Source organism: Argentina silus, assembly GCF_951799395.1.
Source record: "Argentina silus genome assembly, chromosome: 22".
Classification (NCBI taxonomy): domain Eukaryota; kingdom Metazoa; phylum Chordata; class Actinopteri; order Argentiniformes; family Argentinidae; genus Argentina; species Argentina silus.
In genome coordinates, this window is record NC_139676.1 from 3,374,344 (window position 1) to 3,393,107 (window position 18,764).

General features: G+C 46.0%; 2 protein-coding genes across 3 annotated transcripts in view; both read right to left on the reverse strand.

Moving 5' to 3' along the window:
• Positions 1-164: 164 nt before the first annotated feature.
• LOC310822016 (voltage-dependent calcium channel gamma-3 subunit-like) lies at positions 165-6,967 on the reverse strand (the record flags this gene model as incomplete). Its single annotated transcript, XM_083694305.1, has 4 exons — positions 165-697; positions 2,229-2,369; positions 2,862-2,945; positions 6,757-6,967. 4 exons carry the CDS (start codon positions 6,965-6,967, stop codon positions 165-167), a joined length of 969 nt encoding a protein of 322 aa, XP_083550431.1.
• Positions 6,968-8,595: 1,628 nt separating this feature from the next.
• LOC310821740 (protein kinase C beta type) overlaps positions 8,596-18,764 on the reverse strand; it is a 31,644-nt gene continuing 21,475 nt past the window's right edge. Inside the window, exons 12-17 of one of the 2 annotated variants that reach the window (XM_083693921.1) lie at positions 18,661-18,723; positions 18,418-18,556; positions 18,137-18,217; positions 17,820-17,927; positions 17,599-17,739; positions 8,596-11,835 (exon numbers count right to left, since the gene is read on the reverse strand). In XM_083693921.1, coding sequence (XP_083550047.1) covers positions 11,683-11,835; positions 17,599-17,739; positions 17,820-17,927; positions 18,137-18,217; positions 18,418-18,556; positions 18,661-18,723 — 685 coding nt within the window. In that variant the 3' untranslated portion in view covers positions 8,596-11,682. Of the gene's footprint in view, positions 11,836-13,526; positions 15,523-17,598; positions 17,740-17,819; positions 17,928-18,136; positions 18,218-18,417; positions 18,557-18,660; positions 18,724-18,764 lie in introns of those variants that run through there. The other variant, XM_083693920.1, reaches the window with a different exon arrangement.

The window sequence follows — 18,764 nt, forward strand, 5'->3', positions numbered from 1 at the left end:
CTTTTCTTTAGTCTCTCATTCTCCTCAAATATCTATCTTTCTATGCCCCTCCCCAACCCTCTCTTTTGCTTAATTTTCTATCTATCATACCCTAGCCTCCCCCAACTCTTTCACCCCTCCCCGACTGGTTCTCTTCCTCCTCTCTTCTCAACCCCTTGACCATATCAGACCGGGGTGGTCTTCCTGTTGGCAGCGTTGCTCGGTAACGTCTCCTTGTTGTTGACAGTCGGCAGGAAGTTCCTCCCAGCGTCCATCACTCCGGCAGGGAGGACCACTGTTGGACCGTTGGTGGCGGCCATGTTAGGCTTGCTGTCCGTGGGAGCCAGGGCATACAGCATGAACTCCGCCCCCACCGGCGTCGTGGTGACCACCTTGGTCATCGGCGAGGAGTCGCGGATTCGTAGGGAGTTGCAGCGGTAACTGGGGCGGCGTCGGTAGCGGTTGCGGTTGCGGTAGTAGGAGGAGCCTCGGGAGAGGGGCGGTTTGGAGAGGGAGGGGCGGCCGTGCGTGCGGAGCTGCCGGTGCTTCTCGATGAAGACGTGAACGGCGAGGACACCGACCATCTCCGCCAGCACGAAGGACAGAGCGCCGAAGTAGAAGGACCAACCGTACGCGTAGCTTTTCTTACTGTCGCTCTGGCTAGGGTCGCCCGAGTTGGCCGATATGTACACAATGATGCCTATGATGTTACTAAGGCCTGAGAGGGAGAGAGAGAGAGGGAGAGAGAGAGAGAGAGAGAGAGAGAGAGAGAGAGAGAGAGAGAGAGAGAGAGAGAGGGACAAGGAGAAGGACTGGATCCAATATTGTATCAACCGAATTGAATGCCAAAATCAATTCAATGTACTTTCAACGAGTGTATCCATGCATGCATGCGTCTGTCTGTGTGGGGGTCCTACTAATCACCCCAAACAACCCTAAACAACCCCAACCGACCACAAACAGGTAGCCAAAAGTACCCAAAAGTACCCCTAACAACCACAAACAACCACAAACAGGTATCCAACAGGACCTAAAAGTACCCAAATACAACTCCAAACGACCGCAAACAGGTACCTAAAACTACCACAAACAACCCCAAACAACCCCAACCGACCACAAACAGGTACCTAAAACTACCACAAACAACCACAAACAGGTACCTAAAACTACCACAAACAACCCCAAACAACCCCAACCGACCACAAACAGGTACCTAAAACTACCACAAACAACCACAAACAGGTACCTAAAACTACCACAAACAGGTACCTAAAACTACCACAAACAACCCCAAACAACCCCAACCGACCACAAACAGCTAACCCTAACCCTAATTCTAACCCAACCGACCACAAACAGGTACCTAAAAGTACCACAAACAACCACAAACTTGCAGCCAGTACAACACAAAACCACCCAAATGATCAGTTCCGGTTCACGTTTCGATTTGGTATGTGATATATTGGGTTCAGCATTCTATAATGTAACGATAGCAGAGATAGATTGTGGCAAAAACATGCTACAAAATGTGCATTCAGTCAATTCATGAAGTGAGATTTCAGTATAATTCCAAAACTGGAAAAGTTTTGACATGAAAAGCTTCCCATAGTCAAGTTATTGAACAATATTTGAGAATGTATGCTCTATTCTAAAATATTGAATTGCAATTTCAATGTATTTTCTTTATTGACTGAATTTAAACTGAATTGATGTGTGTGCACTGATGTGTGTGCACTCACTGTATATACTGTACATGCTGATATCAATTATTTGTGTTTGCATTTACAATGCTCCACACATGCGTGTGCATGTACTTTGTTTATTATTTTTGAATAGATGCAAGAAACTGTAATAAATAAAAATGTAACTATAGGAAGCTTTTCATGTCAAAACGTTTTCAGTTTTCGAATTATGCTGATATCTCACTTCCTGAATTGACTGAATGCACAAACATTTTGTAGCATGTTTTTGCCACAATCTATTTCTTTCATACTTTGTTTTTATCATCTCTGCTATCGTTACATTCTAGAATCCTGAACCCAATATATCACATACCAAACCGAAACGTGAACCTGAACTGATCATTTGGTTAATTTGATACTTGTGTTGTTTGGGGTTATTTGGGGTACTTTTGAGTACCTGTTTGTGTTTGTTTGGGATAATAAGTAGGACCTTGTGTGGGTTGGTGTGTGTGTGTGTGTGTGTGTGTGTGTGTGTGTGTGTGTGTGTGTGTGAGTGATTATTCTGACCTGCAGAGACGAACAGTATGCCAGCGGTGAGGATAACGTTATGTCTGCTCTTGTAAAACTCGCTGGCAGCTACACACACTCCTCCTAGGAACAGCAGGCCCACACTGAGAATGGGGAAGAGGCTGGACGCACGCACCGCTCCTAAAGTATAGGACAGAGAGAGAGAGAGAGAGAATTTGGTCATTGCTATTTCAATTGGAAGGCACATCGCACATGCTACTTTTGACCAGAGCAAATGTTCTGTGTGTGTGTGTGTGTGTGTGTGTGTGTGTGTGTGTGTGTGTGTGTGTGTGTGTGTGTGCGTGTGGCTGATTAGAGATGAGAGCAGCTGTTGCAACACTTTGAGTGTGTCGCCCAGGGGCGTATGACATCACCTGCGAAAGATGATGCCACTGAAACACCACAACCTCCATGGTTTTAGAAGTGAGTGTGTGTCTGTGTATGTATGTGTGTATGTATGTGTGTGTGTGTGTGTGTGTGTGTGTGTGTGTGTGTGTGTGTGTGTGTGTGTGTATGTGTGTGTGTGTGTGTGTGTGTGTGTGTGTGTGTGTGTGTGTGTGTGTGTGTGTGTGTGTGTATGTGTGTGTGTGTGTGTGTGTGTGTGTGTGTGTGTGTGTGTGTTTGTATACTCACGCAATAAGTACTCTGCGGCGTCTTGTTCATAGTCGCCATCCTCAGGGAAGTGGTCGATGTCCTTACACACACCTCTAAACGTTCCTAATAAGAGAAAACAGAATGTTTTCTTCCTGTCCATGCGTACAAACATGCATGTATATTTCACTGTGTGTCTGTGTGTGTGGGCGGGTGTGTACAGTTAGGTCCGGAAATATTTGGACAGTGACACAATCTTCATAATTTTGGCTCTGTACGCCACCACAATGGAATTGAAATGAAACAATCGAGATGCAATTGAAGTGCAGACTTTCAGCTTTAAGGGGTTGTTCAAGGGGTTGAACAAAAATATTGTATGAAACCTATAGGAATTGCAACCATTTTTATACACAGTCCCCTATTTTCAGGGGCTCAAATGTAATTGGACAAATTAACATAATCATAAATAAAATGTTCATTTTTAATACTTTGTTGAGAATCCTTTGCAGGCAATGACTGCCTGAAGTCTGGAACCCATGGACATCACCAAATGCTGGGTTTCCTCCTTTGTGATGCTTTGCCAGGCCTTTACTGCAGCTGTCTTCAGTTGTTGTTTGTTCGTGGGTCTTTCTGCCTTTAGTTTTGTCTTCAGCAAGTGAAATGCATGCTCTATCTGGTTAAGATCAAGTGATTGACTCAGCCATTGCAGAATATTCCACTTCTTTGCCTTAAAAAACTCCTGGGTTGCTTTCACAGTATGTTTTGGGTCATTGTCCATCTGTACTGTGAAGTGCCGTCCAATCAACTTTGCTGAATTTGGCTGAATCTGAGCAGACAGTATATCCCTAAACACTTCAGAATTCATCCGGCTGCTTGTGTCTTCTGTCACATCATCAATAAACACTAGTGACTCAGTGCCATTGGAAGCCATGCATGCCCATGCCATCACACTGCCTCCACCGTGTTTTATAGATGATCAGTTCCAAGCCTTCTCCATACTTTTTTTCCCCCCATCATGCTGGTACAGGTTGATCTTAGTTTCATCTGTCCAAAGAATGCTGTTCCAGAACAGGGCTGGCTTTTTTAGATGTTTATTGGCAAAGTCTAATCTGGCCTTTCTATTCTTGAGGCTTATGGATGGTTTGCACCTTGTGGTGAACCCTCTGTATTTGCTCTTGTGAAGTCTTCTTTTTATGGTAGACTTGGATAATGATATGCCTACCTCCTGGAGAGTGTTCTTCACTTGGCTGGATGTTGTGATGGGGTTTTTCTTTACCATGTGATGGATCCTGTGATCATCGACCACTGTTGTCTTCCGTGGACATTCAGGCCTTTTTGTGTTGCCGAGCTCACCAGTGTGTTCTTTTTCTCTCAGAATGTATCAAACTGTTGATTTGGCCAGTCCTAATGTTGCTGCTGTCTCTCTGATGGATTTTTTTTGTTTTTGCAGCGTAAGAATGGCCTGATTCACATTGAGAGCTCCTTTGACCACATGTTGTGCATTCACAGCAACAGCTTCCGAATGCAAATGTCACACTTGGAATCAACTCAGACCTTTTACCTGCTTAATTGATAAAGAAATAACAAAGGAATAGCCCACACCTGTCCACGAAACTGCTTTTGAGTCAATTGTCCAATTACTTTTGGTCTCTTGAAAAAGAGGGGGCTACATATTAAAGAGCTGTAATTCCTAAACCCTTCCTCCAATTTGGATGTGAATACCCTCAAATTAAAGCTGAGAGTCTGCACTTCAAGTCCATATTCATTATATAACTGTAACTTGAATATGTTTTGGTAAACAGCTAAAATAACAAAAATTGTGTCAGAGTCCAAATATATATGCACCTAACTGTATGTGTGTGTGTGTGTGTGTGTGTGTGTGTGTGTGTGTGTGTGTGTGTGTGTGTGTGTGGGTATGTGTGTGTGTGTGTTTGTGTGTGTATGTGTGGGTGTGTGTGTGTATGTGTGTTTGTGTATGTGTGTTTGTGTGTGTGTGTTTGACAGAGAGTGTGGAATCTGGCGGAGCTAGACAAATATGTCTCAGGATATTGCTGTAGAGTATGGCACGTGTGATTAGTGTGTGTGTGTGTGTGTGTGTCAGTTGATCTGTATGTTAGGGTAGGGTATGTGGAACACGTGGAGATAACACATGACAATCACTACGATTGCTCTACCCACTGCTGTATTGATTTCTCATATTGATCATGTGACTACGTATCCCCATGGTTACGATAGTAATTCAATACCAACTGATACTTTTGACCGGGTCATTTTTCAGGCATGGCCGGATGGATACCAGAGAGGGACAAACTGCTAGCATAAATAGAAGCTTACAGCCACGATGATATGTAAGGGGAGAGAGAGAGAGAGGGAGAGAGAGGAAGAGAGAGAGACAGACAGAGAGAAAGGCTATAATATAAATAGCAGGGGTAAAGACGAGCCCTCACATTCTCTGGCAACAGCATTCTGTCAATACAGCTAGCCTGTAGTATTGTATTGTTATTTACATTCTTTCAATGAGAGCGATTCCACTGCCATTTGTTTTTTATGTCCATGCACCAACCTCACCAAGTCAATTTCCTGTATGTGCAAATATACTTGGCCAAATAAAAGAATTCTGATTTTGATTCTGATTGACAACCCACCTGAAATCAACCTAACCATAAACCTTGGTTTAACATTGGATTTAATCTACATTTACTGTCCGTTGTTACCATGAAGAACATAGAACGCTTCTGGCAAAACAACATCTCTGTTTGAAACGTCCCATATCAGGTTAGCATTCTGAGTCCATGTGTGGCCACTGTGGGAGAAGAAGTGATTAGCTCTTTAGCTAATGCTACTAACGACTCTATATGATTGGATTAGCGACCAAGCTAACACCACTCTCATCACATCAGCCCTGACGCAGTTAACAGCCGAAATCCCATTTGAGCAGCAGTTTAATAGCATTCTACCCTCTCAGTGGGAGGCATCACAAGGAAAACAGGATGCTGATTTACTGATCAACCCAAAACATGGTTTATTTTTGGCCGCAGTGAAAAACAGCCTGTCCTTGCCCTTAAGGCACACTTGCCTTTTATTCGTTCGTGTGGCTGGTTGGCACAGCTTTCATCACAGATTTGACTCTTTTGCAATATGTTATGAATCTGTTAGATGAAAATCATCATGCTCTTCTGACTACATTAGTTGAATCTTTCCTGTTGGTGTGTAAAACCAAGAGATGATGAAGTAGACTGCGGGTGCTGTTCAGAAATGACTCCTAGCACCAATCCCTTCTAAAAAGTCTTTGTAGGCCCGCATGTCCACCCTAGATAGCTCATGAGGACATGCTTAATGTTGTGCATATATACGCATACACCATTTTTAACGCTTGAGTGACATTTCCAGTCCAGTTCAATGCTGTTATTATTCAGTGCTGTTATTGTGTGTGTGTGTGTGTGTGTGTATATATATACATACACGCACGCACGCACGCACACACACATTTGGCACATTGATGTTCTTTAACGGTGCACGCTCCATTACCCCCCCATTAAACCACTTTGATGCTTAACTGATATAGGTCATCAGACACCGAAAGAGATGGAGAGAGAGAGAGACAGAGAGAGAGTGAAGGTGAGAAAAAGCGAGAGGGGTCACACACATAGGCTATAGCCCACTTTACATGTCAATAGCCAACTTGTTATGACGGGGCGATGGTGGGCTGTCTTACTGTCAGACACGTCCAGATCCCATCAATGACCAAGTTTACACACCTTACCTGTCATCTAATCCATGAACCCAATCAGTGTGAGCTGTTGATGTTGTATGTTACGTGCTAAAGCACTTAATCACATTTTATGATTAGCTGAACAGCTTGCCTGGAGAACATTTTGTTTAAAAGTGACCATATCTGACGGCTGGCATTCGGTTAACACATGCCTATAATCCTTACCTTCCGTGCAGCAGGTGCGCCACAGACCGGAGTGAGTCAACACCTCTTCGTTCTTCCGGATGGTCTCGTTGTCGTCCCCGTACTTGGACCGGCAGACCCCGCGCGAGTACAGCCAGTAGTCGGTTCCCACCGCGATGATCATGAGGCTGAACGCGCAGAACGCACCCGCCGTAGTCATGAGCATCATCATGCCCCTGTTGCACAACTTCATCTCGACTTTTCCACGTGCCAGTAATTAGACCCCGGGGATATAAAACTCTCTGCTCTCCGTTCCCACGTGAGGGTCCACTCGCCGGTTGAACGCTCCGCGCGGGTTAAATCATTCTGAACCAGCCTCTTTCTGCGTAAAATCTGGTGCGCTCACGCCGCCCTTTACAGTTTCATGACTCCTCCGAGCGCGCAGAGACATCCACTCCCGCCTGCTGTCACACTCACTCACGTACTCACTGGGGCACGGGGTCCAGTCCCTCGAGACCCCTCCATTCCTTCCACGCAACGGGCAGACGGTAGCCTATATTTCGGTGAACACTTGTTCCGTCATTAACGAATGGATTGAATCCCACAGAATGTAAAAAGTAAGAAAAAAGTAACAACATTAATATGGGTACAAGCACAAAAGTCTAAACAATTGTTGAAAAACGGTCCCAGCCGAGCCGCTACCGTCCCCGGTCTCACTCCTATTCCGTGGCGGTCCGTTGGACGGTGCCTCGCCAAGGGCAGTCGGCGAATGACAGCTGCTACGCGGGCCCAAACTCGCCCTGTCGGTGCTGTGTGTGTGTTTGTGTGTGGTGTGTGGTGTGTGTGTGTGTGTGTGTGTGTGTGTGTTTAGAAGTCAAAGCGCCAGTTAAAAGTCGCTCAGTTTACGAGTCCAGTCTGTCCGGATGGCACCACGTCTGTACTGTAACTGATCTCATTAATCAATAGCCAGTTCACTATCGGTATAGACCCGGCCCAGCCACGCTCTCTGATCATGCACTCTGCACACACTATGAGTCTATAGTCGTATCGAACTGCCTTCAACACAAATGCTGGGAGGCTTCTGAGGAGGCTGGTGCCATCTTGCTGGATTGAAATGGAAGTGAGCTCCAGACAGAAACTTGTGATTTTATAAATCGTCTGCTCTATTCTAGGCCATCCACTCCCTCGAGACCGAAACTTCAGCACCACGGATTTCAGCACCACGGACAGCGGCCAGTAAACCAATGAGACGCTCCTTTAGTAGTTTCTCTCTTCCCCACTTCTCTCCTCTCATCTCTAAAATGAACTCATTAAATGGCTGGAATATTTATAGCATTATTAGTATTCTATTGACCGGTTCATCGCGAGTTGATGGTTTTCGCGGTAAACCGTTGGGCGCATGGGATTCGTTGATTGTTGACACTCAAGAGTCCAACGGTCCTTTATTTGAACTGAGGCATAAATGAAACCATCAATAATGTACCTGTAATGATCTGAGTGTGTTTGTGTGGGTGTTCAAAGTTTGAACCATTGGATGACTGACACGCACACGCACACACACGCACGCACAGTGCAGCGCAGTGTCAATCACATTCCTCACCTCAAAAACCCAGGCTCTTTCTGAGTGACTCATCACCATAGAATTGACTTCAGAGACTGAGAGAGACAAAGACACACACCCATCATCCGCAGTCAACTGACACTTACTGTAATAAGAAAGACACATAGCAAGTATTTGGCAAACGTCAGGGTGTATTATTGTACACAGAGTCAGACACAAAGAGCATGCAACACATGACCTCGGTCTGCCACTCCACAATCCCTCAAGGCCACCAGAGTGCCCACCCTGCCCCCCCCCCAGTCCCCCCCCCCTCCCCCCATTAGCCTGTCCATCTGACCGTCATCTGTCCGTCCTCCATCTTGCATAGTAAAGTTATTTCTGTGTTTCTTCCACGTCGTCCTCTTCTCGCGTCTCAAGAGAACCTTTAGATCAGTGTTCCAAAATCTACTCCTATGGACTCCCCCTCAGGGTGCTGTTCCTGCCCAGGACTAACACTTGTTTCAGCTCGTCCACTTGGTGCTTGGTGGTGAGTCGACAGTGATTATATTAGCTTAGTTGATATAGTCTCAGAGTGCCTGCCCCCCCCGGGGGTGCCTCAGGGCAACGTGGATTGGGGGCAGCACGCCGTTAGATCGTTCACTCTGGAGCTTTATTTGGCAGAGTTTAACCCTTTCCCCAAGACCACCAATTTCCCCTTCTAGAACACAATTTCCCCTCTCCAGAACACATCGTTTACCTCCTAGAATACACATTTCCTCTTCTAGAACAAACCTCCACCCCCCCCCCCCCCCCCCCCCCATAGGACACTTCTGTCTCCTCATAGAACACCCCCTACCCCGTCCTATTCTATCTGCTAAATGTTGCACCCCACTGGATAAGGGCCTATCTACTGACAGTGGGGAGGGGAAAACCCAAACTAGGACCACAGGGGAAAGGGGGGATGAGAGGGGGGGGGGAGAGGCAGAAGAGGGGCGGGGATGAGAGGGGGGGAGAGGCAGAAGAGGGGCGGGGATGAGAGGGGGGGGGAGAGGCAGAAGAGGGGAGGGGATGAGAGGGGGGGAGAGGCAGAAGAGGAGAGGGGATGAGAGGGGGGGGAGAGGCAGAAGAGGGGAGGGGATAGAGGGAGGTGGGGGTAGAGGGTAAAGAAGGTAATAACACTGGAGCATCACACAGCTAGCTGGAAGACTTCTAAAAACCTCTACGTCTCACTCGTATATACACCGACACAAACGAGAGAAATCGAACAGCGTTATACACAGTATCTTATATATTTATACTCATATCTCATAGAATATCTCATGTAGTCAACCGATCGGACTGTCAGCAGTAAGTAACATTTGACAGGACGTAGTAACTAACAGCTAACATGGCATGCATAGAGGAGCTGCACCACGGTATAGAGACGGACTGGACACAGCGCTAACTTCAGTCCCACCCCCACGCGCACACACACGCACGCACACGCACACACACACACACACACACACACACACACACACACACACACACACACACACGCACACACTTGGATTAACTCTCCATTCAAAAGGGTTTCTCTCACCTGAGTATCTCAACACAAGCTGGCTAGCTTTTAGCCCATTGCTAGCTGGCCCTCCTCCAAGTGTATAGTTAGCCGTTAGCTAGCTGCTAGCTAAGGTTTATCCTTAGCCTACTCCAGGCTTATAGTCAGTGCTTAGCCAATCTAAGGGGTAATTAGCGAGAGCTAACTACTAGGCAAGGCTAAAAGAGGTTAGGGCTAATGTTGGTAATGCTGGCATCATACTTTTGCAGATGCAGTTGTTTTTACAAAGCTTCCCCAGGTGGATAGCAAGACAGCCTGGGCTGAGAAAATCAAGTGTGAGATGCCCATATGTTAGAAAGAGAGAGAGAGAGAGAGAGAGAGAGAGAAAGAAAGAAAGAAAGAGAGAGAGAGACATTGCACCAGTCTGTTACAGATCAGACCCCAACCACTGTCAGACCGGTGTGTTTTTTTGCATCGAATTGGAAGACGAGACGTGCTTTAAGGACCGGGATACGTGTTCTAAGACCAAGACTAACTCAGACATGGCTTGATACCAAGATGTGGTTTAAACCTGGACATGAGGTTTAAGATCCGATCGGGAATGTGTCGTTTGAAGCATATCAGCAAATCACGCACAGTACATACGTGACCAGAATACACACAGTACCAGTCAAAAGTTTGGGCACACACTTGCCAAGAGTGTGCAAAGCTGTCATCAAAGCAAAAGGTGGCTAATTTGAAGAATCTAAAATATAAAACATATTCTGGTTTGTTTAACACTTTTTTGTTTACTGCATAATTCCATATGTGTTCCATCATAGTTTTGATGTCTTCAATATTAATCTACAATGTAGAAAATAATAAAAAATAAAGAAAAACCATTGAATGAGAAGGTATGTCCAAAATTTTGACTGGTACTGTATGTCACTCACACATCCCTCCACATTATGGAATGTTCATGACATAACTTTACAGGCTGAAGAAGAGAATTCACGTAAACAAATACACATAACTGCTATTGATCAATGAATGTGGCAGACATAACACTGCTGTAGGCCTGCCCTAGATAGGCATGCCCCTCATAGGCATCCCACACACACACACACACACACACACACACACACACACACACACACACACACACACACACACACACACACACACACACACACACACAGTAATGGAAGAACATTCTGGAAAAGGTCTACTTTCTCTTGAGTCCAGGATGACTCAGTCTGGTTATTTGCCAACATGAGAGCCAGCAGCTTTTTTTGTTTGTTTGTTTGTTGTTATTTTTACAATTTATATTAGGGTTGGGCGAAACCATGCAGGAGGAATTGGGTTAGGCGGGGAGAGAATAATGGTGGTATAATGCACGTTGGAGGTTGATGTGAGCTGGTCTAGAGTTCTCTGTGTTGTAGGTGACATTCGATGAGGTGGTTACACGTGAGTACAGGTGAGTACTTGGAATTGGCGTTGACGAGGCTGGCTGGGTTGGTGTCGAAATTGGATGATGTTGCTGGGACCTTGGATGATGCTGTTGAAGGCGGATGACTGAGTTAGCTTCATCTGGTTTGGCGCTGGCTGGGCTGGACATTGGATGAGGCCTGGATGACGCCGTTTAGACCTTGTTTGATGGGGCTCAGTTCAACCTGGATGAAGTACTCTGGGTTTGTGTTAGCTAGTTAGGCATTAGCTGGGTTTGGAGTTCACATTGGACGAGGCCTGGATGAGGTTGTGGAGGCCTGGATGATGCATTCAGGGTTGGATGGGTCCGTTATACAGAATGTTTTCAGGGTTGGATGGGTCTGAAACCTGGATGATGTATTCAGGGTTGGATGAGTCCGTCAGGTCTGGATAATGTATTCAGGATTGGATGAGTCCATTAAACCTGGATGATGTATTCAGGGTTTGTGTAGGAGAAGCCCTGGAACTCGTTCTGATCCAGGTTCATGATAAACAGCTTGTCTGTAGGGGTCAGCTCCACCACCATCTTAGTGAACTCCTTATCAAAGTTACCTGTGTCCCGACGGTTTTTCTGTTGGAGATAGAGATAGAGAGAGAGAGAGAGAGAGAGATGATGAGAAGGGAAGGGGAGAGAAATGCAGAGAAAGAGAGAGGGAGAAAGAGAGATGTTATTTTAGTCTTGCTATTTAGCGGAATGAACAGACAAGCTTATCGGTCCGAGAAACTGACTGGAATCGAGTGCATTCAGAGAGGGAGAGGGAGAGAGAGAGAGAGAGGGAGAGGGAAAGAGAATAAATAGAATGAATAACAAGAGAGAGAAATCCAAACAACACACAGGTTCTGAGGATGAATTAAAGGGAGAGAGAGAGAGAGAGAGAGAGAGAGAGAGAGACATTCAACCCCCTTAAAGTGCTGAAGTGGAACAACCCCACATCTCAGAGAGAGCAGACAGACCATACCAAAAAAGCAGGACGGGGGGGGCTGCAGCAGCCCCAGAGTGCAGCACACAGTGACAGTGATGTCAGTGTAAACAATATGCAGAGAGACAACAGAAGAAGCAGCAGGACAGAGCAGTGGGTCTGGACCCAGAGGAGGAGTCAAGGTGACAGACCTCGACACAGCCAAAGATAGCCAACAGCCAAAGATAGCTTACAGACAACTACAGACACCCAGTGGTAACAGTCAGACACATACAGACCTCAGAAACAGACATATAGAGACCCCATAGCAGACATAACCGACAATTAAGACAACTCCTAGACAAGAGCCAAAAGTACAGACCCAAGAACAGACAACTTCAGACTCCCAGAAAAGACAACAGACCCCAGAACAGACAGAACCAACAATAAAGACAACCCTAGAGCCAAAGATGCAGACCCCAGGACCACAGACCCAACTACAGAAGACTTTGACAGACCCAGTAAAAGACAGACAGACAACAGACCTGATGAAACGTAAAGATTCCGGGAACCAGAAAGACAAAATGGACAGAGAGAGACAAAGACTAGCCTGACTCCAGACCTGACTGTGCTAAAAGCCAACTCCTCTGTCGTTGTCTAAAACGACAATCAGTGGCGTTGGCTAAAAAGCACATACAGATCTGAGACCAGGGGTAAATATTAGACCACTCACTATGGCACATACAGTAGTCCACTGCTGAAGAAACAAACATCACATAAAGTAGACCGCTACAGAATAGATGGAGTCAATACGAAGACCGCAACAGAGAGGGACGAACAGAAAGCCCCTCAGGCGAGAGGAGACTGAAGGGAGGGACAGAGAAAGGCTCGGAGGCATACACGTTTGTTTCCTACCTTCTGCTCTCCATCTCCCCTCCGGGCCTCTCAGCCCCCAGGGGGAGCCGCACACCCCCAGCTCCAGTGAGGGGGGGCCTGGGCACTTTCCAAACTCTAGCCCATGGTCTCCAGGGGCCTAAACACCAGCTGTTGGTTATGATGTCACCACCATGAACTAGTTCACAGAGTAGTCATGACGACATGTAAGTGAGTGTGTGTGTGTGCATGCTTACTCTTAGTGAGAGTACCTGTGTGTGTCTGTGTGTGTGTGGGGGGGGGGGGCTATTTTCAACAGGAACCTTTGGTTTTTTTCACTTCAGTTCCTCTTAAAAGTCCTGATACTATTCAGAGATCAATATTTTCTCAATACATAATTCAAAGTATATGCGTGTGCATGAGAGTTCATGCGTGTGTGTGTGTGTGCAATGCCTATACATAAATGAAACAAACACACAGACAGCAGCAGTCTAGTTGAGACAGTAGGCACCAGTGAGTGAGTATATTTTCAGTTCCCAGTCATATAGGACAGAGTTACACAACAAACACAGGAATGTCTCTACACCTGCAAACATAGCAATGCACCTTTCCAGTATACTAGCCATCCATCTCCGTTCCTGCAAATGTCACCGACTGGGTTCGAACCCGGGTCCCCTGTGCGACACAAGACCGTGTTAGCATGTTGACCTAGGCTTTACCTCTGTAGGCTAACACAGTCTTGTGGCGCCCAGGCGACCCGGGTTCGAACCCAGTCCGTCACCCACAGTAATACACTGTGTCACAGTAACACACCTCTGTTTCCAGCATACACGAGCTCCCATCCGTCTGTCGGTATCTAAACTCTCACATCCCATAACACTCGGACACATCGCACATCACAGAGCTGAGATCCCCAATCACGCCAGATACACCAAGAATTTGACACATTTTAAACTGCATGTTAATATTGATATTTCTCCCCTTTTTTGTCCCAAACAGTAACAAAAAACAACCCCCAACCCGGCGATTTTTGACTAAAGCTACCCACTCCCGTTTGGCAGATATCAGAGAAGTTATAGACTGTATTCATAATCAGAACAGCGTACTTAACTCATACATACACAGATACATCTTCAACACTTCTGCGTTTAGACTAGAGAGAGGAGGGTTAGTCTGTCAGTAGGGTCCTATGATATTAGGTAAGATATGAAATACTCATAAAATCAACCCTGACTATAAGAATTTGGGCTGCGTCTCGTTCCAGAAAGATGTCCCCTTCCTTGCGCCCTTGCCCACTCCCCCTTCACAAGTCTGATACGACTGGACAGGAGAAAGAAACATGGTGGGATCTCTTTTGGGAAGAAATGCAGCCTAGCCATCACTTCCTGGGTTCAAGAATTCCTGAAAGGATCACTTCCTGAGGTCACTGAGGTCATAGTCATCTGATATGACAGGTTGGGACATTTCCAGTTCGCTTAACCAGTTTTCACTTACTGTTAAGTGCATCTCAATAGTCTAAGTTGGCTTCCTCTCCTCATCTCCTCTCCTCTTGCCCTAGTCTGTACTGATGTGGCCAGGATAGACCAAGTTCTCCACGTATCCATCGCGTCATGTTCACTTATCCTATGTAGTGAGATCAGTCCAAGAGGAACTAGCGACTTCAGAGTACTGAGATGCACCCTGTCCTATTTTCAGTTGCTGTGTTGCTGAGGTGTAGTTCAGTTATATGGCACAGAATGGCTGCTGTGCCTCTCCGTAATGGAGGATAACACCGGAGGTGGATGGGAGGGAGGGAGGGAGGGAGTGAAGTGCCATAGAGGCTTGTCCAAGTATGACCTCTCTCTCTCTCTGTGTGACCCCTGAACTCAGATCCCTGCACCATTTGCTTTGGCACAGTTGTACAGTACCGGTTCCCTACCAGGCCATAAGAACATGATTCTAACGTTACAAGGACATTCTCATATCAACCTAACTACAACAGTGATTGGTGGAGTGTTGTTGATCAGTGTGTCAGTATTGGTCCCAGATACATTAGATTGAATCAAACATTGATCGATTGATCACTGAGGGAAAAGTAATTGGTTAGTTATTGATTAATTCCTTATCATGGGTTGGGAAGTTCAGTTGGAGTAGGTAGAAGTTGCCCCTAACCACTGATTCAGGGTCAGATACAGTATATTTTAATGGCCCTGATAGTTATGGTTAGGATTGGGGGTTTAGGATTATTTGATCCTAGATCTGTTGTTAAGGGCAACTTCTACCTGAACAGCTGATATGAGACCATGGATTCAGGGAGGTCGAGAGCACTGAGCTAATAGAGCCCTGCGATTGGTTCCTCAGTCCATGTCGGGGTACTCAGGGTTAATGAATGAGAAGCCCTGGAACTCTTCCTGGTCCAGGTTCTGAATCACTTCCTGGTCGGGAGGGGTCAGGATAGGGGGGTGGCGCGTGAAAAAGCGGTCAAAGTTCTCCGCATCACGGCCGCACTGCAATGGAGAGGGAGAGAAAGAAAGGATGGATGGATGGAGCGAGTATGATGGAGGGATGAAGACAAAAAAAACAGGACAACAAAAAAGAGAAGGAAAATAGAGGCAAAACTAAAATAAACCAGATGGAAACTCATCATCCTTCAGAACTGAAGAACATGGTTATAATGATAATAAAAATAATAATAATAATAATAATAATAATAGCAATATTATGGGGAGGTTTCGCACTTTCAATGGATAATCTCCATTGAAGATGCCTTTTAGGCTTAATCTGTGTCCAGGAAACCGACCCTATAAGATTATATCAGATCATCATTGGGTCTGACTATTACCATGAACTACCCCAGTCTTCTAGTGTTCCATACCTGGGCTGAATTCCAAACTGACCCCTAGCCCCTAACCTCTAAGCACTTCTGTAAAACTGAAGCGACTGGTTAGCTATAGTAATTGTACCATCTTGCCCTCTGATTTGGTTGGAATGAATTTTGGCCATCTTTTGGACACATTCCTGATCCCCTCAGATCTCCAGGAGAGCCTAGGTTGCAGGGTACAGGGCTAGGAGTTAATATGGAACTCAGCGCTCCATTAATTTGGATGCCAAACCTGTCAACAGAGCAGATGTTTGACTAATGACTTTGGAGGATTGTGGAACAAAATCCAGCACAGGAGGAGACCTGGAGACTGGAGCTGGCTAAACACCGGCTAAAGAAAGGTGGGAGGTTAAATTCTGGGGTGCGTTCAGAGAGCTAAAATGTTCAGAATGTTGCAGATAGAAATATAGAGAGACATTGATGATTAAAACGCCATGCACAAAATACATGTCTCCTCTACTATCATACATCTGAAACTTTGAACTTTTCAACCGCCTCAAAAACTTAGATAACTGTTGCATTTCAGATCATCTACATTGCAACCAGGCTGTGCAACACCTGGAAAAATGTTTAACATCTCAGGAACAACATCTATGTGATATACTGTAGCAATCTGCTACACTACGCAGCCTGATAACATCATAGGTCACCTGGAACCCAACCAAAAGCTGAATGAATGGACATTGATTTCCACAGTGACGTAAGAATGAGGCTATTGGATAACAGTCCATGGCCCCTTCTTTATGATACCAACCAATCAGATCATTCACAGTGGAGACCGTGGATTTCCATTGGTTAACAATGAGCCAATGGAGCTTCAGAATCCCATCACCTGTGACTACGCCAACAAATGACACATCAGCAGCGTCTGTTGGTTTAGTGACCAATGGTGGATGAGAATCGGGTTTGGGGTCGGGAATGATTGATCCAATCACTGTTTGACTTACCAGAGCAGGAGAGGAACAAAGTAGGATGAAGTGGCCCCTAGAGTCTAATCTGAGGTTTTTAAAGTTTCCTCTGAAGATTTGGATATGGTCAAAATCATCCCATATACTTTATGAACAATTAAGAGCTAGCAGGATATCATTTGACCATACGTTTTTTAATTTAATCTCATAAATGAAGAAAATTTAAGAAAAATTAAAACATCACATGATTCCCAAAGGTAACTCCTGTAACCAATCAACAATGCACTTTCTCCCAGAGTCTCTTTTACAGTATTTACAGTGTCTCCTAACAAGCAGTGAAGTTAGTCAGGGATACGCTTCTAACACCTAAATAAAGAGAATAACTGAAATATAACCAGTAATTGTGGGAACCCTAGTAGGCTTACACTCGTAACAGCTTCAGCTTAAACCCAGGCTAGATCAGGCTCTCACAGGGAAACCATTGTAGCTTCACAACACTGTCCTGCATCACGTCTGCTTTAGCTTGCTAGTTACCCACTGCTGCTCCTCCCTCATCACACTCTCTCAACCAATCGTCTGTGAGGGCATTCAGCGGTCATAGGGGAGGTATATAATGACATGTGTGCCTCGGTGGTTTGGTTTTGAAGGGAGGCTAGGGGAGAAAGGGTGAGGTTTTGGGAGACGGCTTGGGTGTGGGGGGAGGGGGGGGAGGTTTGGAGGTTATCAAGGGTAGTTGGGGGGGGGGGAGTGTGTTGTAAGGGGTTGTATATACAAAGATAAATAACATGACTTACTGCTTTGGGTTTGAAGGGCGGCTGCACCTCCTTGTTCTCTAGCTTGTCCCAGTCCATGTAGCGGAAGAAGGCGTGCTCCTTGATGTCTCTCTCGCCCTCCGGACCACAGCCCAACCGCTTCCCTGGGTGCTTGGTCATCAGCTATAGCACAGACAGGTAGAGTTAGCGTGCGTGCGTGCCTGCGTGTGTGTGTGTGCGTACGTGCGTGAGCGTAGACTCACCCCTTTGCAGATGGCGACGGCCTCTTTAGACATGGACTTGGGGTAGGAGACATGATGCTCCATGATGGACTGGAACAGCTCATCCTCATCTTCTCCATCGAACGGAGGCTGGGGAGGGACAAACAGAGCTCAGACGCCTCAAATGACAAACTAAAAACCTGTTTGATAAAGCTACTTCTAAAGAATACATCTTGAAGCCTTGCAATATTCTGCCCTACTGTACACACCTACACACAACTGCATACACACACACGCACACACGCACACACACACACACACACACACACACACACACACACACACACACACACACACACCTGTCCCGCCAGCATCTCATAAAGTAGCACTCCAAAGGCCCACCAATCCACTGATCTCCCATACGGCTGGTAGGCGATGATCTAGAGGACGAGAGGAGAGAGGGATGAAAAGAGGAGGAGAGGGGAGAGGGATGAAAAGAGGAGGAGAGGGGTATCAATGTGCCTCCTGATACACAGTATGTTAGTAAACGCTAACGGGAAGAGCATTGTAAAAGACGTCTCAATGTATACCCACACACACGCACACACACACACACACACACACAGAAACGTGCGCGCACCTCGGGAGCAATGTAGTCGGGCGTGCCGCAGAAGGTCTTGGTGGTGACTCCATCGAACATGTTCTCTTTACACATGCCAAAGTCTGCTATCTTGATATGACCCTCCGAATCCAGCATCACGTTATCCAGCTTCAGATCTCTAGAGGAGGAAACGGAAACACATAGGTTAACACACATACAGACACACACAGACACACACAGAGAAACCCACATAGACACACACACACACGCACACGCACACACCGGTAAACGATTCCCTTGGAATGGAGGAAGAAGAGGCCAATGGCGATCTCAGCAGCGTAGAACCTGCAAACACAGAGACACACACATCAGACTTAGCAAATGAA